The sequence below is a fragment of the Carassius gibelio genome, chromosome B25 (genome assembly GCF_023724105.1).
Source record: "Carassius gibelio isolate Cgi1373 ecotype wild population from Czech Republic chromosome B25, carGib1.2-hapl.c, whole genome shotgun sequence".
NCBI lineage: Eukaryota > Metazoa > Chordata > Actinopteri > Cypriniformes > Cyprinidae > Carassius > Carassius gibelio.
In genome coordinates this window covers 1,984,130-2,009,465 of record NC_068420.1, presented here as the reverse complement: position 1 = coordinate 2,009,465, position 25,336 = coordinate 1,984,130, and the positions used below count along the sequence as shown (strand labels likewise).

The 25,336-nt window shown below is 35.8% G+C and overlaps 2 protein-coding genes and 1 long non-coding RNA gene across 6 annotated transcripts; 1 reads left to right on the top strand and 2 right to left on the bottom strand.

The window, feature by feature from the left end:
- The first annotated feature begins 19 nt into the window (after positions 1-19).
- Positions 20-15,072, top strand: irak4 (interleukin-1 receptor-associated kinase 4). Of its 4 annotated transcripts, none has more exons than XM_052598373.1 (11): positions 20-432; positions 1,035-1,207; positions 1,708-1,881; positions 3,801-3,961; positions 4,148-4,212; positions 4,698-4,922; positions 5,856-6,042; positions 6,385-6,447; positions 6,531-6,689; positions 14,477-14,540; positions 14,923-15,072. In XM_052598373.1, exons 1-10 carry the CDS (start codon positions 275-277, stop codon positions 14,528-14,530), a joined length of 1,419 nt encoding a protein of 472 aa, XP_052454333.1. In that variant the 5' UTR covers positions 20-274; the 3' UTR covers positions 14,531-14,540; positions 14,923-15,072. The 4 variants fall into 4 exon arrangements, with proteins under 4 accessions (XP_052454333.1, XP_052454331.1, XP_052454330.1 ...); XM_052598371.1 differs by having other exon boundaries at positions 3,798-3,961; XM_052598370.1 differs by having other exon boundaries at positions 1,705-1,881.
- Positions 14,661-25,234, bottom strand: twf1a (twinfilin actin-binding protein 1a). The gene is made up of 9 exons (XM_052598374.1): positions 25,098-25,234; positions 24,162-24,239; positions 23,547-23,725; positions 22,197-22,292; positions 21,800-21,904; positions 20,222-20,347; positions 19,987-20,137; positions 19,739-19,860; positions 14,661-15,602 (listed from the first exon to the last, which is right to left on the bottom strand). The coding sequence occupies exons 1-9, from the start codon at positions 25,231-25,233 to the stop codon at positions 15,432-15,434; spliced, it is 1,164 nt and encodes a 387-aa protein (XP_052454334.1). The 5' UTR covers position 25,234; the 3' UTR covers positions 14,661-15,431.
- On the bottom strand, positions 15,908-19,543 carry LOC128014677 (uncharacterized). Its single transcript, XR_008183614.1, has 2 exons — positions 18,034-19,543; positions 15,908-16,514 (listed from the first exon to the last, which is right to left on the bottom strand). It is a non-coding gene; the product is annotated as an uncharacterized LOC128014677 (long non-coding RNA).
- Positions 25,235-25,336: the final 102 nt, after the last annotated feature.

The window sequence follows — 25,336 nt, the reverse complement described above, 5'->3', positions numbered from 1 at the left end:
ATAACAACTTTCCACGACTTGTAGCCGACTGTATTGTATCTCTATAGTAAAAACGCACTTTTTAATGCATAATACTGACTTTGACGCCTAGTGCTTGCGTAGATATCCCTATATAAACTTTTCTACGCTGTAACATCATTTAGGTTGATCTTAAAGCGGATGTTGTAGAAAGGGGAAATGACAACAGACTGAGGAAGTTTCTCAATCTGTCGAAGAGGTTCATTCTCGGGAGATCTGAGCGTGATTAGTGAAGGACAGCCGCTGATAACGGATCATGTGCGACGTGACGCGGGACACCCCGGTCCGGAAGCTCCGGTTCTCCGCGCTGAGAGCCCTGTCAGACCTGCTGGACCCGCAGCAGACCTGGAGGAGCGTCGCGACGGAGATCCGCGGAGCCTCCGGAGAACCGCGCTACTCGCAGCAGCACATCCGGTGATGAACAGATACACTCGCAATCATGTCAATTTAATATTTTAATATAATATTTTATGTAATATCTTATTTATAAACAAAATGGTTTTTGAATAATAATTATTAATTATTATCATAATTATTATAATTATTTAATTATTATTCCAGTTACCAAATTAGATCAATAACTTCAGTTCATTTTATCGCTGTATTGATTGTTCCGTTATTTTATCAGTATTTATATGATATTATTTGGCTATATACCATTATGTTGTTTATAAATAATTTGAATTAAATTAATCTTAATATTCTGTTTTCATTTCAGTTTAATATAAGTTTTTGTCATTGCTTTTATTTTATTGTTGATTTATCAAAAATCATAAATGCAGTTGTGTGTGTGCAATAAAGAAATATAAAATAATGTTAATAATGTATAACTGACAAAAGTATTTTATATAATATATAATATTTATAATAAATTATAAAATATATACTAATAAAAAAATATTTCAACTTTAGTTGTAGCAGTTTGAAAATGTGATTGATGTATTTTGTTAGTGCGGTTGCCAGGGTGTTCTGTGTGGTTGCTAGGCGTGTGCTGACTGTCTTCTGTGTGTCTTCAGGAGGTTTGAGGCGGTGGTTCTGCAGGGAAAGAGTCCCACGATGGAGCTGCTGTTCGACTGGGGAACCACAGACTGCAGTGTTGGAGATCTGGTGGAGATCCTGCTCCGTCACCAGCTGCTCGCCGCCGTCAGCGTCCTGCTGCCTGATCACAGCCCCTGCCCCGCCTCTGCTGGTACTCCAGCTCAGCTTCACTTGTCTTCAATTGTTCTATTTCTGGTCAGAAATTGTGGAATAGTCTCCCTCTATCTATATGACTCATTTCCATAGAGTCTGAATTTAAATCAAATATAAAACTTAACTTTCCTCTCAGGCTTACAACTGTCTTTGTTTTTAAAGTCACATTTTTTTAAAAGATGATTTTCTCCATATTTAGATTTTTTTGCTCCCTCAGATTCCAGATTTTCATATAGTTATATCTCAGACAAATATTTCAAACGATAAAAAAGCTTATTCAGCTTCAGATGATGTATAAATTTCAATTAAAAAAAATTGACCCTCATGGCTGGTCTTGTGGTCCAGGGTCACATTTATCTTGTCTTTCTGTCCAGCACAATGGTCAACTACTGTTGTTTGTTATTTGTGTTGTATAAATCATGTTGTATTTGGTTTGCTTTATCGGATGATCTCAGTAAGGTCTGTAGTTCTCAGTGTGGTGCTGATGTTTGACAGCAGGCTCCTCCAGCTCATCGGTCAGCACACTGAAGTGTGAAGCAGTGTTGCCTCCGTCCGAGGCGTGTCTGCAGGCGTGCATCCGTCCTGAGGTCACCAAACCTGTCAGCAGAGCCGTGGTGAGGGAGCCGGACAGCAGCAGCGTGCCGGAGGAGAACACCTGGAGCGACACTGAAGGTCTGCTTCTGTCACCTGACACACACACTCAAACCAACCATTATTCACACACCAGATATCATCTCTGGAATCTTTTTACTAGCGGGTGAAGGACACTATACTATCAAAACATGTTTGTGCCACTGGAAAAAAAGAGTTTATATCTTATAATTCTAAATTTATATCTAGCAATTCTAACTTTATATCTCACAATTATGACTTTATTTCTCGCAATTCTGACTTTATTTCCCTCAATTCTGACTTTATTTCCCTCAATTCTGACTTTATATCTCGCAATTCTGACTTTATATCTCGCAATTCTGACTTTATATCTCACAATTCTTAGTTTATATCGCAATTCTGACTTTATATCTCGCAATTCTGACTTTATATCTCGCAATTCTTTTATATCTCGCAATTCTGACTTTATATCTCGCAATTCTTTTATATCTCGCAATTCTGACTTTATATCTCGCAATTCTTTTATATCTCGCAATTCTTAGTTTATATCTCGCAATTCTTATTTTAAATCTCTCAATTCTTTTATATCTCGCAATTCTTAGTTTATATCTCGCAATTCTTAGTTTATATCTCGCAATTCTTTTATATCTCGCAATTCTGACTTTATATCTCTCAATTCTTTTATATCTCGCAATTCTGACTTTATATCTCTCAATTCTTTTATATCTCGCAGTTCTTAGTTTATATCTCGCAATTCTGACTTTATATCTCGCAATTCTTTTATATCTCGCAATTCTTTTATATCTTGCAATTCTGACTTTATTTCCCTCAATTCTGACTTTATATCTCGCAATTCTGACTTTATATCTCACAATTCTTAGTTTATATCGCAATTCTGACTTTATATCTCGCAATTCTGACTTTATATCTCACAATTCTTAGTTTATATCGCAATTCTGACTTTATATCTCACAATTCTGACTTTATATCTCGCAATTCTGACTTTATATCTCGCAATTCTTTTATATCTCGCAATTCTGACTTTATATCTCGCAATTCTTTTATATCTCACAATTCTTAGTTTATATCGCAATTCTGACTTTATATCTCACAATTCTGACTCTATATCTCGCAATTCTGACTTTATATCTCGCAATTCTTTTATATCTCGCAATTCTGACTTTATATCTCGCAATTCTTTTATATCTCGCAATTCTTAGTTTATATCTCGCAATTCTTTTATATCTCGCAATTCTGACTTTATATCTCTCAATTCTTTTATATCTCTCAATTCTTTTATATCTCGCAGTTCTTAGTTTATATCTCGCAATTCTGACTTTATATCTCGCAATTCTTAGTTTATATCTTGCAATTCTGACTTTATATCTCGCAATTCTTAGTTTATATCTTGCAATTCTGACTTTATATCTCGCAATTCTGATTTAATATCTCGCAATTCTTAGTTTATATCGCAATTCTGACTTTATATCTCGCAATTCTGACTTTATATCTCACAATTCTTAGTTTATATCTCACAATTCTGACTTTATATCTCGCAATTCTGACTTTATATCTCGCAATTCTTTTATATCTCGCAATTCTGACTTTATATCTCGCAATTCTTTTATATCTCGCAATTCTTAGTTTATATCTCGCAATTCTTTTATATCTCGCAATTCTGACTTTATATCTCTCAATTCTTTTATATCTCTCAATTCTTTTATATCTCGCAGTTCTTAGTTTATATCTCGCAATTCTGACTTTATATCTCGCAATTCTTAGTTTATATCTTGCAATTCTGACTTTATATCTCGCAATTCTGATTTAATATCTCGCAATTCTTAGTTTATTTCTTGGAATTCTGACTTTCTGACTTAATTCGAATTGTATGTATTGCACTGTATTTTATGTAAAAATAATTGTACATAAAAGCTTTTTCCACCAGAGACTGAACAGAATGAGGCACCTCTCTCCAGCAGGTTTCTACACGTTCACGCACCGGGAGCTGACAGTCATGACGAGCGGCTGGGATGACCGGCCCCTGAAGGACGGCGGGTGTTTGCTAGGCACCGGTGGCTTTGGCATCGTGTTCAGAGGCTCTATGAGCGGCACAGAAGTAGCTGTGAAAAAACTCAATCCTGTGAGTCAGCAGCACTCGGAAATAATGTTTTATTTACTGTAATTAACTAAGAAAGCCATCAGGTTTCATGTGTTTGCCACCTATATTCTGCATTTGTATTAATGCACATAGTAAATATGATGTGAATTAACTCCTAAAGTGTCTATCAGCACATAATAGTCACATCTGATTTCTGATATGTTGTAGTTGGACGGCAGCTCATTTGAAGAACTCAAGACTCAGTTTAATCAAGAGATTCAAACCCTCAGGAGGTAAGTTTATCTTTAAAAATTACTACGTTTCATATTTTATTACCATTTACGTTACATTATAAAATAGTAGGGATTGATTATATTTTTTAAAATTATTATATGTCATGCATCATATTTATAAATAATAATATATTCCTCATTTGTACAATGATATAAAGATGGATTAAATATTAGTGCTGTCAAATGATTAATCCCAATTAAGTGCATCCAATAACATAATATATTTGTGTACTGTGTGTGTATATGCATTATGTATATATAAATACAAACACATGCATGTAAATATAAAAAATGCTATGTTTACATATTAAATATATTAATATGTATATAATATAAAATATAAGAATATAAATATATAAGTGTATATACATGTAAATATTTTCAAAATATATACTGTATGGGTTGATGCACGAATGCATGAATCCTTCACAGTCCGTTGTAACGAGACTCCTTCATGATAGATGTGTTTTTGTGCTGTCTCTCAGTCTGAAGCATGAGAACCTGGTGAGCATGGTGGGCTTCTCCAGCGACGGGGAGCATCTGTGTCTGGTGTATGAGTTCATGCCCGGGGGGTCTCTTCTGGAGCGGCTGGCCTGTGCAGACGGGGCTTCGACTCTCTCGTGGCTCAGCAGATGCTGCATCAGCGCAGGAGCCGCCAGAGGACTGCAGTACCTGCATCAGAACAACCACATCCACCGAGACGTCAAGAGGTGAGCGCAAACACTACACCAACATCAAACCAGATGCTCCAGAAGCTCTGTTAACAGAAGCACGTTTAGGACACTTCATAATGGTGCATTTAAACACATTACATTATTTTAACACAGATTAGTGCAGTTCAGTTTAGTTTGGTTTTCTTGTATACATGTTAAATTAATGTTTCTGGCGTAAAATAAATGTATTTATTTAAAATTTTAAGGCCACCTGTTATGCAAAATCCATGTTTGGACATAAATGTGCGTATGATAAAAATCCTGCCAGTCCTCATTTTTTAATTCCCTTTAAAGTCAATACATTAAGATTATTAAATTTCCTTAATTTGTATGCTTGTTAAATGCGTTGCTTAGAATGTATATTTTCATATATTAGTTATATTTATTTTTACATTCATGCATTTAAAAAAAATTTGGTTAATGATATAAAGCTGAAATAAAATAAAATATAAATATTAAATAAAAATTAGAAATGCCTAGAATTCGCCTATAATAAGCTTATGTTGAAGTACTAAAATCACTAAAGAAATATAAAAAAATAAAAAAAAATACAAAATTAACTAAATAAAATTACAGTGAAAACTGAAAAATATAAAATTAAATCTAATAAAATCTCATTCAAAATAGTCATAAATAATATTTTTTATTATAATAGTATGTGTACCTTTAGATCTAGTTTTGTAGTTTATAGTTATTTTTATTAAATAGTTTATTTTTTTATATATAAGGTAACATTTTAATACTTATTTATATGTCTTTGGTTTTGTTCTAACAATTGTTTGCATGCTCTGCACTAATTTTAATTGCATCTTTAGATAAATGTGTGTGTGTGTGTGTGTGTGTGTATTAATTTATTTATAAAACATTTGAATGCTGAAACATGACCTGCTATGCACAGATCTCTAAAGCATTATTCCTTCTGTTTAACAGCGGGAACATCTTATTGGATGAGGAGCTTGTTCCGAAGATCTCTGACTTCGGTTTGACACGTGCCTCAGCCAATCACACGTGCTCGACGGTCATGACGGGGAGGATTGTGGGTACGACGGCCTACATGGCACCAGAGGCCCTGCGAGGAGAAATCACTCCGAAATCTGACGTCTTCAGCTTCGGCGTGGTCCGTCCTGCTAACATTCAGCACTTATTCATGTTCTAGTGGTGTGTGTAAACATGTACTCGTAACTGCAGGTTAAATGCATTCACATCTTGCTTTAAACGGTGTGTAAATGCATCTAAATGCCACTTCAGATGCAGCTTCTGTGTTTCCTCTGCAGTGCAAAGATGCATTTTATTGAGACTGATTTAATTTGCCTGGCCCAAATCTCTTATTCTGATTTTCATCATCATCAAGAAAATCCCAGAAAATAACGAGTCAGTTTGGCACACCTGTGGTCCAGACGTCTGTGCAGTTCCTCACAGTGGAGGTGTGTGTGTGTGTGTGTGTGTGTTGATTGCGCAGGTGTTGCTGGAGATCCTGTCCGGTCTTCCTCCGGTCGATGAGGGTCGTGATCCCAAACTGCTGGTCAGTGATGCTTCGGTCTCTACGTCTCCAGGTGTGTCCCAGAGTCTGAGTCTGAGCGGTGTGTGTGTGTGTGTGTGTTGCAGATGGAGATGAAGGACGAGATCGATGATGAGGAGCTCTCTCTGGAGGACTTCATCGATGGGAAGATGCAGGGATGGCAGATGGAGGAGGTGGAGCGGATGTATGACGTGGCGTCTCAGTGTCTCTGTGAGAAGAAAAACAAAAGACCCACCATCACAGAGGTGTGTGTGTGTGTGTGTGTGTGTGTGTGTGTAAGTGTAAGTGTGTGTGTGAGAGAGAGAGAGAGAGAGAGTGTGTGTGTAAGTGTGTGTGTGAGAGAGAGAGAGAGAGTGTGTGTGTGTGTGTGTGTGTGTGTGTGTGAGAGAGAGAGAGAGAGAGAGAGAGAGTGTGTGTGTGAGAGAGAGAGAGAGAGAGAGAGTGTGTGTGTGTGTGTGTGTGTGTGAGAGAGAGTGTATGTTAGAGAGAGACATTGTGTGAGTGTGTGTGTGAGAGAGAGAGTGTGTGTGGGTGTGTGTGTGAGAGAGAGAGAGAGAGAGAGAGTGTGTGAGTGTGTGTGTGTGAGAGAGAGAGAGAGAGAGAGTGTGAGTGTGTGTGAGAGAGTGTGTATGTTAGAGAGAGACATTGTGTGAGTGTGTGTGTGTGAGAGAGAGAGAGTGTGTGTGGGTGTGTGTGTGTGTGTGTGAGATTTTTTGATTTTCACAATCGATTTATTATAAAATTTTTAATATAACACTTTACACACACTTGGGAAAAAAAAAAAAAAAAAAAAAAAAAAAAAAAAAAAAATAATATATATATATATTACATTAAATCTCTTGCAAAGACAATTTCTTCATTTTCAACTGAAACCAGAGCATAATTACAACACCACTGAGTTTCAAAAACCTTTAACGTACTCATCAATTTATGAAAATTAAAATCAATAAGTATTCTTGATTTTACCATATTTTTAAAAACTAAAACAACATCTTGTCCTGACTTCTCTTCAATCTTATTTCTCCTAGTGATATAAACAGCATATTTTGCTTGTCCCACAATAAAATTGATGACTTGACATTTGAACTTTTGTTTTGAATTGTAAAAAAAACCCAAAATATAATTTTGTTTTGAAAAACTAGTATTAAAATAATCTAAAAAAACACTTAATAAGTCAAAAAGAGGGTTTAGTCGCTTACAATACATGAAGCAATGAAAAATAGTCTCTCGTTCTGAACAAAAAGGACATTTGTCGCTTACAGTGGGGTTTAAAATAGACACAAATGCATTTACAGCAATGGCTCCATGTAAAATCCGCCACTGCAAATCACCAATATTCTTTTTTAATGGTGGTTTGTAAAGTGCTCGCCAGACAGGTTTAGTTTCAGAATTGATTCCTAATTTTTCTCTCCATACTGTATCTGTTTTAGTACTTAAATTTTGCTGATGAGTAACTTTAACAATGCATTTATATAATATTTTCCCTTCTACTGTACAAAAATCAATATAATCATTACTTCCAAAATTGAACAGGGGGCTATTAAAACAAAACTCATCTATAACAGGGAAAATTTCAAGTTCAGGAAAAAGATCTTTACTATCAGGGCTTAAAGTCCCTGCACCAAACTCTTGTAAAAGTATCTTCTCTTCATCAGTTAAAATCATAGTTATTTTTTCTAGAAATTTTTTTACAAACCGTATTGATCGAACTCCTAATAGGTTAGCTACTTTTTCAGCTCTCAGTAAATTATAACCTGATTCATTTATAATGTGTTTTAGTTTAAAAACCTTTTTATTACATAATAAATCTGTTAAACCAGGAAAATCTTCTGCCGAAGTATCAAACCTAGCTCCAAAAACAACTGGTTCTTCCAATAACCAATGAAGAGAAGTTGCTGGTTCCATCCAGCGATGTTTAAAGAAACCCCACACTTTGAACAGATTTTGATAGAAAGAAGGAATTTCATTAAAAGTCAATCTTTTATGGTCCATTAGAAACAATGTTAAATCCACTTCCATATTGCCAACTCTTCTCAAGATACTTAAGGCCAGTGGTCTCCACACCAATGAATAAGGTCCCATCATAAGTTTCTGTATATATTGGAGACGGTAAGTGGCTCTTCTACAAGCGAGATTTACAAGACCTTGACCTCCTTCCTCTTTGGGCAAAAAGAGAATGCTTTGAGGAGTCCAATGATACTTGTCCCAAAAAAAGTTCACCAATTCTCTTTGAATATTAACAAGGAGTCCGTTTGGAGGGTCAACACAAGCAAGTTTATGCCATAGTGAGGATGCCACAAGATTATTAATTATAAGAATACGTCCTCTATAAGATATCTGAGGCAGCAACCATTTCCACTTTTCCAATCGACCTTTTATTTTCTCTATTAAACCTTCCCAATTTTTCCTAATAAAGTTTTCATTTCCTAGATAGACACCAAGGTATTTTAAACCTCCTCTTTTCCAAATCAGTCCTCCAGGTAAAGCAGGAAGATCTCCACTCCAACTTCCCACCATTATAGCTTCACTTTTCCTCCAATTTACTTTGGCAGAGGAAACTAGTTTAAAATCATTTACAATTTTTTCTAGCTTAATAACATCTTCCTTCTCATTTACAAAAACAATAACATCATCAGCATATGCAGAAAGGTGTAAAGAATTATTACAATCAGGAAAACTCAAACCTTTTAAATGAATTCGTAGTTTTTGCAGTAAGGGTTCAATTGCCAGGGAGTACAACATACCAGACATAGGACATCCCTGCCTGACCCCCCTTTCAACTTTAAAAGGAGCACACAAACCACCATTAATTTTAAGAACACTCTCAATGTTACAGTATACAGCCTTTATCATTGATATAAACGTATCGTTAAACCCAAAAGCCTTTAAAGTACTCCATAGAAACAAATGTTCAACTCTGTCGAATGCTTTCTCTTGATCAAGAGAAATCATTCCAGAGTTAATTCCCAGGAGTTTAGAAGCATCAAAAACATCTCTTATTAAAGCAATATTATCAAAAATAGACCTGTTGGGAATACAGTAAGTCTGATCACAGTGTATCAATTTGCTTATAATTTTACTAAGTCTCATAGCTAAAGTTTTGGACAAAATTTTGTACTCTGAACATAAAAGTGAAACAGGGCGCCAATTGCTGATATACTGAAGATCCCCTTTTTTGGGTAACAGTGTAATGACTGCTCTTCTGCAGCTTAGAGGCAATAGTCCTCTTTTCAGACTGTCATTAAAAACTGTCAGCAGATCTTCTCCTATGACGGGCCATAGAGTCTTATAGAACTCAACAGGCAGCCCATCAATTCCTGGAGATTTACCATTATCCAAGCTCATCATGGCAGTATAAAGCTCTTTCAATGACAACGTCTGTTGTAGATCATTGTTAGACTCTTCATCCACCTTTGGCAGTCCTTCAAGAAAATGATCAGCCTCTGCACCCCATTTCCTCAGTTCAGATTTATAAAGGTCAGAAAAAAAACCTACAGCACAGCAACGTATGTCAGCAGGCTCAGTTAGTTCTTGTCCTGTAGCTGAGCGTAAAGTATGGATCATTTTACTTTGACCTTTTTTAATTTCTAAATTAAAAAAGAATTTTGAGGGAGCATCCATTTGTGCCACAGTTTGAAACCGTGACCGGACTAAAGCTCCCTTTGCTTTAACTCCCAACAGGTCTACCAAAATAGATTTCTTTTCTTTCAGATCATCAATATGTTTTCTGTTGTTTTTTTTTGATGCTAATAAATCTTGTAAAACAGTAATTTCCGTCTCTAAAATCTTCATTGACTGGGCTAGGTCTCGAGTAACATTAAGAGTGTACTTTTGACAAAAATCTCTAATAAGAACTTTTCCACAATCCCACCATTGCGATAAAGATACATAAAAATGTTTTTGCTGCTTAAAAGTTTTCCAAAAAAAACTAAAATTTTCTAAGAATTTTTCATCATTCAGCAATGAAGTATTAAAAATCCAATAAGCACTTTTATACTTAACACATTTAAACAAAACACTACACAGAACTAAGCTGTGGTCAGAAAAACCCACTGGAATAATTTTACAGAACTTAAAAAGATTTCGTTGATGTTGAACACTATATATTCTGTCAAGCCTTGCTAAGGATATATAATTTTCAGTACTATGAGCCCAAGTATACTGTCTAACATCTTGATTCATATTTCTCCAAATATCACATAAATCATGTGTTTCAATTAATTGTATAAGTATTTTCTGAGAAGCAGCATGTGGTTCTATATGATTTCTATCTAACTTAGAATTTGCGGTACAATTAAAATCCCCACCTATAAATAACATATCATCTGGATTTAAGTCTTTTAAGACAGCATCCACCTTATCAAAAAACAAAACTCTTTCTAACCCCTTTGTAGGAGCATATAAATTCAAAAGCACCATGGTAACTTTCTCATATTTTACTTTGATCTTTAACAAACGACCACCAATTATTTCTTCAACTTCACAAGACAAAGGTAAAATGTGTTTTGAAAACAAAACAGCAACACCTCCACTAACAGAGGATTTATGACTTAGGACAATCTGTCCATCCCATTCTCTTTTCCAGTCGTTCTCATTTTTAAAATCACTGTGTGTTTCTTGTAAAAACAAAATATCAATTTGCTTTTGTCTACTAAATTCATATAACATCATTCTTTTATAACCATCTCTGGCACCATTTAAATTTAAAGTTCCAATTTTAAAATTTGTCATATTTATTTTAGAGACAAGAAAAAAAAATAAAAAAGTTGCCAAAAAAACTATTTTTGGCAAAATTTTAGAAGTTGACAGCTTCATCTTTATTACATTTTTTTTTCAGTTTGTTCACCAATTTTCTAAGACGATAAATCTCCACATCTTGAAAAGCTCCCTCTTTTATTAGATACCTTACATCATTAATAAATTGCTTACTATCAGGGAAGAAATCTTCTACTTGCACTCCTTTTACTCCTTTTGTTTCTTGCAGAAATTTGCTAATATCATTAGCACTATACAAGCAGATCAAGGTTTCATTTTGGGAACTTAGAGACAGATTTGAACATTGAGATATATTGGAATCAGAGGAATCTCCATCACTATCTGATGCCACACTCTCTTCACCACCCTCATCTTTCTTTACTTGTTTAAGTAACTTTTCTTTTCCACCACTTTTTTCTTTCTTTTAACTGGGATCTTGAAAACAGATTTTGCTTCATTCTCAAAAACTACAGCATTTTCTTGCATATCCATTTCAACAACATCTGTTATGCAAACGTTCTCAGAAGGTTCAGCCTGCTCATAAGGCCTAGCGAATTCATCATTTTTACTAGACATGGTAACAATCTCAGACTCAGTTTTATCAGATCTTAACTCAGCAGCCACAACTGCAACCGGCCCAAGCTCACCGGCTTCGACCACTGACACACCAGCAATGTCAGTGTCATTCACGATCTCAGCCAGCGGAACAACAGACACCCCCATTTCAGTGCTTGTGTTCACAGCTGCATTTTCCTTTTTATTCGGACAATCACGAACAAGATGTCCAATCTTACTGCAATTAAAACATTTAATCGTAGTATCAGATGTTGCAAACACTGTATAATCGAAACCATCAATTTTGAACTTGAACACCAGATCAATCTCATCAATTCCGTTTTTCAACACCATGAAAACTTGTCTTCTAAACGAGACTAAATGTTTCACCAAAGGTGATTTGCACCCAAGAGGAATTTTCTTTATTGATGAAACCAGTTTTCCATACCGAGATAACTCTTGCACCAGTATATCGTCATTAATAAACGGAGGCACGTTGGACAGAATGACCTTTTTGGACGGGCTACTCAACGGTAAAACACTCACGAGTGAACCGTTCAACACAACGCCACTTTGGACAACTTCATTTGCCTTCTCAATTGATTTAAAAAAGATAACAATTGCACTATTCATTCGCGATGCAGAGACAATATAATCATGTCCCACAATCTCTCCCACGGCTAAACATACCTGCTCCACGTTAATCTTAGACTCCACCTTCACTCCATGTCGGCGGGTTAAATCTTTAAAACTCATCGTGTTTTGGTTCGTCATGCCTCCCAGCGCAACGCTGGTTGCAGACGGAAAAAAAGCTTTTAACTCTAACCGATCCAAACACAACAAAACATACAAACAAACACACAGCTCCAAATACAAAAGCACGATGCAGTCACCCTTACCACGCTCAGTTCATGCACTCCGACAGAGAAAGAGAGATCTAAAAAAAAAAAAAAAAAAAAAAAAAAAAAAGAAAAAAAAAAAAAAAAAAAAAACCCAAACCGAAAAAAAGAAAAGAAAAGAGAAAGAAAAACAAACGTTTTTGCCACAGCGGGCAAAAAACCAGCTTACATTCACCACGCGCTCTCCAGTCTCGCTCAACAGACGCCCACGCATGCGCACGAAAGAGAGAGAGAGAGAGAGAGAGAGAGTGTGTGAGTGTGTGTGTGAGAGAGAGAGAGAGAGAGAGAGTGTGTGAGTGTGTGTGTGAGAGAGAGAGAGAGAGAGAGAGAGAGTGTGTGTGTGTGTGTGTGAGAGAGAGTGTGAGTGTGTGTGAGAGAGTGTGTATGTTAGAGAGAGACATTGTGTGAGTGTGTGTGTGTGAGAGAGAGAGAGTGTGTGTGTGTGTGTGTGTGTGTGTGTGAGAGAGAGAGAGTTAGTGTGTGTGTGTTAGAGAGATAGTGTGAGTGTGTGTGAGAGAGTGTGTATGTTAGAGAGAGACAGTGTGTGAGTGTGTGAGAGAGAGAGAGAGAGAGAGAGAGAGAGAGAGTGTGTGTGGGTTAGAGAGAGACAGTGTGTGAGTGTGTGTGTGTGAGAGAGAGAGAGAGACAGTGTGTGAGTGTGTGAGAGAGAGAGTTAGTGTGTGTGTGTTAGAGAGATAGTGTGAGTGTGTGTGTGTGAGAGAGAGAGAGAGTGTGTGTGGGTGGGTGTGTGTGTTAGAGAGAGACAGTGTGTGAGTGTGTGTGTGAGAGAGAGTGTTATCATGGACTTAAAGATCAATCACTTACCAGATATTCCATTTAATTTAATTTGAGAAATATCTACATACCGTATTTTTCGGATTATAAGTCGCACCTAAGTATAAATCGCATCAGTCCAAAAATACGTCATGATGAGGAAAAAAACATATAAGTCGCATTTATTTAGAACCAAGAACTAACAGAAAACATCACCGTCTACAGCTGGAGATGGTAATGTTTTCTCTTGGTTCATGTCAAATTAATTTTGATAAATAAGTCGCAGGACCAGCCAAACTGAAAAAAAGTGTGACTTATAGTCCGGAAAATACGGTACTTATTTTAACACATATTTGTACATTTATATTGTTTTTATTTTTATTTATTTTACATTTGTTATATTCGTTTTATATTTTTTCGTATTATTTGTTTTATTATTTTATAATAAAGAATTTTATAAACTAACTGTATAAAATATATTTAATAAAAACATTTATTTTATTTTATTATTGTTAAAATATGTACACATACATATATATATATATTTGTTTTTCTATTTTTAGTTATGCTTATATTTAGAAATAATGTCATGTTAACCAATAGTCACTAATTTGCATGTTTTTTAAATTCTTATCTTAAAATCAATTCTTATATTAATTTGAATGATTTCGTTTGTTTCCTTATTTACATTTAAATGATTTATATTTACTTTAACGTTTATGTAAATATTTATATTTATAGTTTAAACATTAAATTATTATTTTGAATATATATTAAATCAAAAGTATATGAAAACAAGACATTTAAAAAGCTTTTGTTTTTGAAAACTATAGTTTAATTTGCATGTTTGCCAAATGCTTAATCTAGAATTAACGTTTTCATTTATTTGAATGATTATATTTAAAGATTACGGTTTCATATTATATTTTATAATTATATATCCATCTGTCTTTAAACTATTTTGAATCTTTATATTTGGTAAGTTTAATCATTAACCATACATTTGACCAGATTAATTGGTAATATTTATACTTTTCTTTAATTGTCAGGTTCTGTCTGAACTGGAAGATCTTCATCACAAACATTCCCAGAGCTCCAGATGAGCTGTTCAGGGTAAATCTATATTTATTTCACATTCCTGTTGAAATTTAGCCACAGATTTCACAAAACATTTCCATGACCCAGAATGCCCTGTGTGAATCTCTCCTGTATTGAGTAATAAAGGACAGTCCATTCAATGATTCAAATACTTTATTTTCCGCTAAAAAAAAAAAAAAAAAAAAGTTGTACACAGACGAGTATCTGAGGCGTCTGTACACACACACACACACACACACACACACTCACACACACAGACAGGCTACATGTGAAACTCAAGAGCTGCTGCTAAACAGTGGTTTGCCAAATGACAGTAGATACTCCATGTGACCTGTGTTCGTTTTGACCTAACAGTGATTCAATCGAATTCACCCACATTTCCATCTTCCCTTTTTAGATTCATGGTGATAATGCGTCCTGATCGGACTCCATCGTCTCAGGAGACGGCGGAAAAATACACCTCAAGCCACAATCGGAGACAAAAACATCAGAAAACAAAACAACAGAATAACATTTGCATAGAAAAATGAGCTTCCTGGCACATGGGAACCAAAACAATCATATCAAAAAATGAGTTTATGTCGTAAAAAAAATGAGTTTGATCCATCGGACGTGAGCCATGTGATTAACATCTCCCTCGTGTTTGGTACAAAATAGAAAAATAAAACAATATAAGACACAATAAAAGGAATGGCGACGGTTTGCAGAGATCACGTCTTGACCTGATTTTGGCACAGTTTAAAAATCACTAAAGCCTTGTTTTTAGTAATTGGTTCGTTCGTTTTTAATTTGAAGTACAGCTCATAAATGCACCGCAGAGGTGTTTGTGTCACATTGTGCATAGCTCTGCATCATATTCTGTGAGGAATGAATGGCGTGGTCTCTTGGATTGGCGCTCGTCTGCTGTTAATCGTCAGCTTCCTGGCCGTCTCCGGGGCGTCGCGTGATCCTGCGCTCACCTTTTCTCCCGGTCGGTCCGCGCGGTTTGGCGAACGCCTGCTTGTGCGCGTGCTGCTTGGGATGAACCTCGTCATAGAGGAAATCAGCCGTCAGCTCATCGCCGTTATCGATCTCCAACTGCGGGAAAAACACGCTAAGATTTAAACCACATATGTCACTTAATAAATAAACAGTCACTTAAACAAATAAATCTATGCATCACGAATCGAGAAAAGATTCAGCATCAAAAACGTTCTGGATGCATGCCGATTCTTTCTCGAGTCGATTCTGAGCTTAGTTTTGCAAGCTTAGTTTTGCATAAAGGCATTATGAGCCGAGGTTATATTACAGGATTTAGACAAACACACAAGCACTCTTCTTCATGAGCATTTGAGTGTGTGGATAAAAACTAGATTAGATCGCCATCTGCTGTTAAAAACTAATCTCAGAATCGATTCCAGAGAGAATCCTGATGTTTTTTTTATTTTAAGAAATTCTGATTTCATTGGAATGGTTTGGAACTTAGTAAATGTTTTGGTACTTACTACTAAAATCATGAACATGAAATGAAAAGCTACTGAAAAAATGTGTCACACTTGTACAAAAATTAATGGAAGGTGAATTTGATCTAGTGGAAACGTTTGGTAAAGCGCCCGCAAACTAATTTTACTGAAAGCTCATGTTTTGCAATATCAACTTCAAAACTTGTTCAGATTAATTTTTCATCCACATTTATAGTAAAACATGTTTTATTATATTTACTTGAAAAATAGTATTTTTGTACATTTTTCATAAAAGTAAACGTTATTTTATAACTATTTTAGTTTATGTTGTTTTATTTTTTTTTTACTCCAGCGATAATCTGCGATGTGTTTTTTTAAAGGGGTCATGAACTGAGAAACCAAAATTCCCTTGATTTTTTGACATACAATAGGTCGTTATACTACTACTAAATGTTTAATAATGTAGCAACTTTAAAATAGAAACTTACATTTTCTGTAAAGCTGCTTTGCAACAATTTGTATCATGAAAAGTGCATTACAAATAGTGCTGTCAAAATTAGCGCGTTAACGCATTCGATTAATTTGAAATATTTAACGCGTTAAAAAAAAATAACGCAATTAACGCGGTTGCAGTTTTTTTTATTTCCAGTTGTGGCCTATGTGTGTTCAACGTGCAAAGAAATATGGATAAGACCAAGGAAGGACTTTTAGACGGAAAGTTTCAGTATAAAACTCTGCCGGATTACTCTTCAGTCTGCCACAAGAAACATTACTCTTCATTTAGTCTGCCACAAGAAACAGCAACATTAAAATCATGAACTCAAATATCATTGTTTAAAAAAAAAACAAAAAAACAATGACTGTAACAGTGCGTGAATCAGACCTTTCTGTAACGCTAACGTTAATAAGCTTAAGCGAAAATAACGAAATAATTGTGTAGCGGAGTATTTTTTGTACACAGTGCCGCGAACTGTCAATCACCCCTGTACGCGTGCATCACTGTCCTCCTCAGCTGCAGCAACTTGCGCTCTCTCTCTTCATCAAGCTTTAAAACAAAAAGGGGACAAAAAGATCATATTGTCTTTGTGCATAGGCTATAGATTAATTAGATAAATGAATATCTAAATTTGTGCCTTGCCGTCTACGGTATTTTTTTAGAACTTAGAAAAAAGATGCTGCAGCCAATGAACCGCCAGCAGGGGCTGCAGGACGACTCAACCTCCGCAGACAGTTTTTAATGTTTATCAGACAATAAATACTCAAGATTTTGCTTTAGTATAACTCACAACGAGTTTCACACACCTTCCCCGGCCACGTTGAGTTGTTGACACTTAACAGTGGGAAAAGCGACACATGCGCTATTCACTTGTATAACTTACGGGTGAATGGGTAATGTAGTTTCTGCTCTGGGTGGGCTGAATTAGGAAGCTTGCATTGTGAAGGGCGCTCTGAAAATCGGCAGTGCAGGTAAAAGATTAAAACCTCTATTAAAACAGATGTCCAAATGAGCGTACCGGTACGCTAAAAGCACGTTCTGGGCGCACGGAGAGGTGGCGGTAAGCTCAAGAGCTATATTTGGAAGTGGCGGTACTGAGTACTGGTGCGTACCGGCCCACTTAAAGCACTGGCAATGACTATACTTTGGAATTTTTTTGCAGTCCACTTAGAATTCAACATGGAAATCATTTTTGTTTTTTATTGGCATTGATTGTTTTGAAATTCAAATGATACTTACATGCCTGTGTTTTTATTTCTGTAATAAATATGGCTTTCAAGCCAACAGTTAATTTGGAGGATATTGATGGTTTATTGCAGGTATGTTGTTTACATGAGAAAATCTGTGTTACAAGTTAAACAAAAATTCCAATAAACAATCATATTTTGAATTTAAATAGTTTCTTTGTCTTGAGTTTACATTAATTATTTACATTTTACATTTACATATCCAAAAAGTTTCAGTCTTTTAATTGCGATTAATCGCGATTAATCGCGATTAATTTTAAAAAATTGTGCGATTAATTAGTTAATTTTTTTTAATCGATTGACAGCACTAATTACAAATAAACCTTAAACTGCACTGTACTTCAAAAACATCCTGTAAGTTTCAGAACTCAAAATTTGTCGTTAAAACGTCTAAAAACTGCTTATATTGAAGTCAGTCTGCTAACACGACAGCTTTTGTAATGTTCCTATCAATCTCTATGTGAAGGGAACAACACTGAGGTTTACAGCTGAACACCACAAATGTGACTTAAGCTCAGAATTTTTTTGTTAATGTATGTTTTTATGTATCGGAATGGTCCAAACTTGACCAGAAATGTATTTCCTCTAGTGGAAACGTCTGTAACTGCACCCAAACAAAGTTTTACTGAAAGCTCATGTTTTGTGATATCAACTTCAAATTCGGAAGTCAACTTGTTTATATTAATGTCTTTGATTTCACACAGTTTTCAAACATGTTTTGTATAATATATATTTCATATAAAACTTTTAGTATTTTTGTGCATTTTTCATCATCATAAACTTCTATAACTTTTTTTGTTGTTGTACTTTGTTTCACTCTAGCAATAATCTGCCAACTTTCTTCTTTAAAAATAGACCAAACTCTAGCGCTCCAAAGCACTCAATATTTATTACAGTTTAATGTCTCTTCTCAAGAAAGTGGTTATTAAGTAATAAATAGATTAAAAATATTAAACAACTATAATTTAGTAGCATAAAATACCCTAAAAATATTAAATAAAAAATAGGGATGTCCAGATCCGATCACGTGGTTTCAGGATCGATCAGAATCGGACGTTACCTCCCGATCAGGACTCGGATATATATAATAAAGGTGTGAATAAATATAGATTTAAACTCAAAGAGACAGGATAGCCTGCGCATGATCTGGTGTTTTATTCAGACCCAGAATAAGGCAAGATGAACATCACAGAGCACTAAACACTCCTGCAGTGTGTTTCATTCATCCTCGACGCCAGAGGGCGCTCTCGCACAGAGAGTCATTCCAGGAAACTCCTAATATGGACAAAAGCATCCAGCTATGGCTGTATGGAAACTGGATCTGTTTTTTCACTCTTCTTTATTCTTTTTTAATGTATTATAGAAGTATCGGATCAGTCCTCGGTATCGGTAAATACTCAAAATCAAATGACTCGGAGGCAAAAAAACCTGATCGGGACATCCCTACTAAAAACATTATTGAATTAAAACAGTGAATTTATTTAACTAAAATAAAAAGATCATTTTCACCACCATGTCAGACACTGACACACTATGTAAGATGCAGGCTATGAAAAATAATTTTGCAGAAAGTCAGAATTAAAATTATGAAGAGATGAAAAAAAAAAAAATCTAATAATAATAGAAACAAAATTTAAACTTAAAATGACAGAAATTTGGAAATTGGAAAGAAAAATATAAATTAGAATTCATATGACAGGAATGTAGAGATAAGAAATAAAATTTAGATTTAAAATGATAAAAATTTACTATTTAGAAATAAAATGTGTAAATTAGAAATTAAAATGATAACATGTCCAAATTAAAAATACAACTAGGAACTTACATTTTAAAATAATAATAATATAGTATTTGTATTAAATTTGTGATTAATAATTTAATTTATAATAAAGTATGACAGAAATCGTGTGAATCTTATTTAGTTTCACACACTGCACATGACTCCTGATGATGTGCTAATGTACTGTGTGTAGATGTGAACTTCTTCAGCCCAGAACATTCCTCCAATCAGGAGCCAAACCCACTGACCTTCTTCTCCACCTCCATCTGCAGTTTGTTCTCCACCATCTCCAGCAGTGGATTCTTACAGCTGGAGTACAGCATGCGCTCACGGATCCCACAGCTGTATCCCGGCATCGAATAAATGAACACTGAAACCACACCAACATATACTCATACTTACAATGTCTTGGGATTTGATTCTGTTTTCATTTTAAAAGCTTTAGTGATTTTTATTTGTATAGTTTATTATTATTGCTGTTAGTGCGTGTCTGTACCTGCAGACTCCAGGAAGTCGCCCTCGTGCGAGTGTTTGTAGCGGAAGAAGTGATAGCGCGCCGCGTCTTTGGGGATCCTCTTGGGCAGATCCTTCACCTCCGTGGCGTCCGTGTTCGACAGCATGATCAGCTCCTTCTCAAAATCGATGCTCTTTGGAAATAAAACACGAGATATCAAGCGACGGCTCTTGATTGTCGTTTGAGCACTGCATCGTGGGACGTGTGCTTCTCTCACCAGCTGAACGTAGTTGAGTTTTTTGTCCTTGAACTCTTGTAGCGCAGTGAAGGCCTCTCCGTCCAGAGGGAACGCCACACCCTGAAGAGTCTGCTTCGTAGTGTTCACGTGAATGTCTGTCTGAACCTGCGCGCACACGGATTCATAACATTTATTATTTGTGTGCATTGGTCATATTGTGACCCTGGACCACAAAACCAGTCATAAGGGGCTTTTTTATTATTATTGAGATTAATGCATCATAAATCATCTCTCCACTGGTGCATGGTTTGTTCGGAGGACAATGTTTATAGGAGGACAACTATATGAAAATCTGGAATTTGAGGGTGCAAAAAAATCTAAATATTGAGAAAATCATCTTTAAAGTTGTTCAGATGAAGTTCTTTGCAATGCATTTTCCTAATCATAATTAGGTTTTATGATTAAGATATATTTACAGTAAGAAATTTGACAAAATATCATTATGGAACATGATCTTTACTTAATATCCTAATGATTTTTGGCATAAATTAAAAATGGATAATTTTGACCCATGCAATGTGTTTATTGTCTATTGCTACAAACAGAGGTACATTCAAGGAACATTTGATTAGTTCACGCATTCTCTGGATAATAAACACAGAACTGCAGTTCTAAACCACCATCGGTTAATTTAGTCTGTATCTTTGCTTCCCCTCACTGATTTATTTCCAGGCGTCGTCGTGTCATTTATTCAGTGCTGTCGGCTCTTATCTCTGACCTACAGATGGGGCTTTTTAAGGAAAATGAAACTTCTACTTCCTGTTTGCAGTGTACTGCTCTCTGATTGGCTGGTTTCAGGGATGGGGCGTGCAGGAGCCTCACACTGCACGTCCTTATATGGTCGTGAGTTTGAGTCGATCACATGATCAGCTCACTCACTGACAACACATGCTTTTAAAAGACCCTCAGATATTTGACTACAGTAATTACCACCACAAATAAAACACTTTATGGTCAATGACAATTATGTTACAAACAAGATTTGTAAATTATATTTTACATTTCTGTTTCAAATAAATGTTTTTTTTTTATATGACCCTTATGCTAAATATTACACCACAAGTACAGCAGCTACTACAGTAACTATTATATAACTGTGATATATCTTATGGTAAACTATACATTTAAGATGTTACAACAGAACAATATCTCAGATAAATGCTGTTAAAAAAAGAAATGACCAAAATTAACTACTGAGTGTGTGTGTGTCTGTAAGTGTGTGTGTATGTGTGTGCGTTTGTAAGTGTGTGTGCCTGTGTGAGTGTGTCTGTAAGTGTGTGCGTGTGTGTGTGTGTGTGTGAGTGTGTCTGTAAGTGTGTGCGTGTGTGTGTGTATGTGTGTGTGTGTGTGTGTGTGTGTGTGTGTGTGTGTGCGTGTATCTGTGTGTGTGTATGTGTGAGTGTGTGTGTGTGTGTGAGAATGTATCTGTGTGTGTGTGTGCGTGTGTGTATCTGTGTGTGTGCGTGTGCGTTTGTGTGAGTGCGTGCGTGCGTGCGTGCGTGTGCGTGTGTGTGAGTGTATCTGTGTGTGTGTATGTGTGAGTGTGTGTGTGTGTACCTCGCTGAGTTTGATCTGTCGTAGCTCCTCCTCAGCGGCCGTCAGGGGCACAGGAGCTGACTGAGCCGTGACGTGTTTCTTATATCCACTCAGAGAAACATCATCCTGCCACAGACAAACACAGTTACACTGAGTTGTGTGTGTGTGTGTGTGTATAGAGAGAGAGATGATGCTGAAAATACAGCTGCACATCACAGAAATAAATGACACTTTAACAGAGATTCACACAGAAAACAGCTGTCTCACAGTGTTATATTACATTTTACAACTAATAAATGCAGCTTCAATAAGCAGAAGTGACTCAAAAACATTAAACCATGTTATGGACCCAATGCTTTTTACTGGTACTTTTAAACTAAACTGCTTCATCTAAAGGCAGGCAGTGAAGGGAGCGCACCTTCACGGTGCCGAACATCTCATCTTTGATGTGTCCGAGGCCGAACTCCTTCTTGAGCGTGGCTCTGGTGGCGGCGTACAGCATTTTGTGACGCACCTGTCAGAAAGAGATGGACATGAACATCAGCTCAAGCACAACTCAACTACCCCACAACTACCCCTCAGAGTCAAGAGTCAAAACAGGTGTTTGGTGTGTTCCTCATTTGGATAAAAGCATCTGCTAGATTAATGAAAAGTTATGAAAAGTCAGACCTCTTTAAATGACCAGAAATGTGTGGAAAGTGTCTTTACGCTCACATCGTCTAATGTCCCAAGAGTGTCTTCAGATGACATTGTGGTCAAAGACCAATATTTTACTTCAATATTGTTATTAATTATACATATATCAATTAAAGTGTTAATTATTTATCCATCAATAATGTAATAATTATTATGAATTATGAATAATAATATATATTTACTAAATATTATTTCACATATATGATTAATATATTATTTTATAAATATATATTTATATTTATTATATTTATTAAAGAAAATTTCAAATAATAATAATTATAAAATAATCTTATTACACATATTCATTTAGTTTGTAATTATTTATCAATAATGTAATTATTACTTTATATTTATAAATCCTAAAAAATATTGTATGAGTAATATTATATTTATTTTTATATTATTCTAATACACACACACACACACACACACATATATATTTATTCTTTAAATATATTTAATTCCATAAAATGTCATATATCATTATTGGAAATATTATTATTAATAAAATTATTTTAATAATTAAGCATTTTTGTTTTTTCGTAATTATCAATTATTTATTCATTTTTTATGTTATAAATCATAACATTTATGAATATTTATGCATTATATTTATAAAAAATATTTATAAATTATATTTTACATATTGTTTTATAAATATATTTTATTTAGTAATATTTATATATTAAATTATTTTCTTTCATTCCAGTAATAATAATAAATAAAAGTACTAAACATTGTGTCCTAACAGAAGTCTAACAGATCAGTTCAGCTGTTTCCAGAAGAACTGAAAGGATCAGTGTGTTAACGAGTGGACAGGTCCTAGATCAGTGTTTCCCCCCTCAACACACACACACACACACACACACACACACACACACACACACACACACACACACACACACACGTCTGAACATGTTTGAGAATGATCAGAATGTTCAGCTGTGACTGAAACCACCTAAAGATCTGTGGAAGTAAATGAATGCCATGTGTCTTTGAAACATGAAGGAGTGTTTCCAGTGTTTCCAGGACTGTGTGTGTGTGTGTGTGTGTGTGTGTGTGAGGGTCTCACAGGCGAGTGGTCCGGGGACCAGGCGATGAAGATCCACTCGTGTCCCAGGCTGTTGGTGGAGTCCAGGCGGTACAGGATATAACAGGGCAGCTCTTTATCCAGCACAGGAAGCAGAAGAGCATCATAGTCTTCCTCCCAGCTGCGAGCGGCCGCTTTGGTGAGGCCTAAAACCAGCTCCTCTGAAACCACATCCAGCCCAGACACTCATTCAGTGTGTCAAAACATCTGATCTCACCCCTAACAGTTCTCCTAGAGAGCAGAAGAGCTCAAACCTATTCACAAAGCTGCTGAGACAAACCTTTACTGGGGAACAGAGAGAAGGGGGCGGGGTTAACCTATGGATGATGTCAGCGTGCTTATTAACTATGCACACCGTGATTGGCTGATAGTCTCAGTCTGAGATTTTACAAAAGCATTTATTTTGGATGTGATTAATTGCAATTACAGCACAAGTGAATATGCAAATGAACAGAGTATAATAATCAGAGCTGATAATGAGACTTGGTGAAATCTAGGACTGACACACACATTATTTTTCAGATTTTCTCCTAAATCTGCGAGTTAGAGCTACTTTTAGCTTGATGTTTTGTGAATACAGGCCCTGATGTGTTTTACCGTTCTCGATCACAATCTTCAGGAGTCGGTACTTTCCGTTCCTGGCGTTGCCAAAAACATCCTTCACCTCGTCAGCAGCTGGAAGACAAACCAACAGACGTCAACTATAAGAACCAGACAATCATCACACACTGATCATAATCAGACTAATAGAGGTCTGAAGACTGCTCACACACACACACACACACACACCTCTTTATCTTCTCTTATTAAAACACATTATGAAGAGCGTTATTATTATTTTGATGACCACATTCAGAAACTGAGAAAACAGGAAGTTAATATTTAGATTTATGTTCTAAGTGTCATTATCTAGTGTGAATTAAATGAATATATAAACTACTGTGTGTGTTTTCTGATGCGCTGACTGGCTACACTTTTATATAAACTGCATAAAATAATAACAATAATAAGGGAATCAGTGTTATTTTAGTCTTTCAAGGAATTGTGTTGTCCAATTTTGTCATTTCTAATGAATATAAAACATAATAAAATAAGATGACGTTATATGATGTCGTTCTCTGCATGTAGAGCCATTCATCACAACAGCTCCACTCAGAGATATGACATATATAGATATCTGAACATAAGTGTCAGATCTGTGTTCAGAGATGTGACAGTGTGCTGGTGTTGTGGGATTATTATGGGATGCGTGTGGAGCGCGAGCGGCGCGCGCTGAAGGCGTTGCCCGCGCTCGTGATTGTGAAACACAACACACATTACAAAACTCTGATGCGATCAATCCTGATGATGATATTAATCAGGATATTAATCATAAACCTCAGTCTGAGGGAGTGAATCTCTGCCGACAGACGCGCTTGAATCACTTCTTCATTTATTTTCTAAATGCATTTCTGTGCTTTGCGGGATTCGCGCCGCTCGCTCAATCTCATCACACAGATCCCGATGTATAAATCATAAGAATATATCTCTTACCCTGAATACCCGTCTGATGAGACATTATTTCACTCGTCGAAGGATGTTTGGAGACTCTCGATCCCGGAAGAAGGAAGCGGAGCGGCGATGACGTCACGTGCCTCTGACGCGTCGCCCCGCCCTCCGCGCTGCGCATGCGCGGACATCAAACAACCTGATGTAAAATCTTCATTCTCTCTTATATTTTGTGTGTAAGGATCCAAATCTTACACATTTAATTATATAGGCTAAATATATAT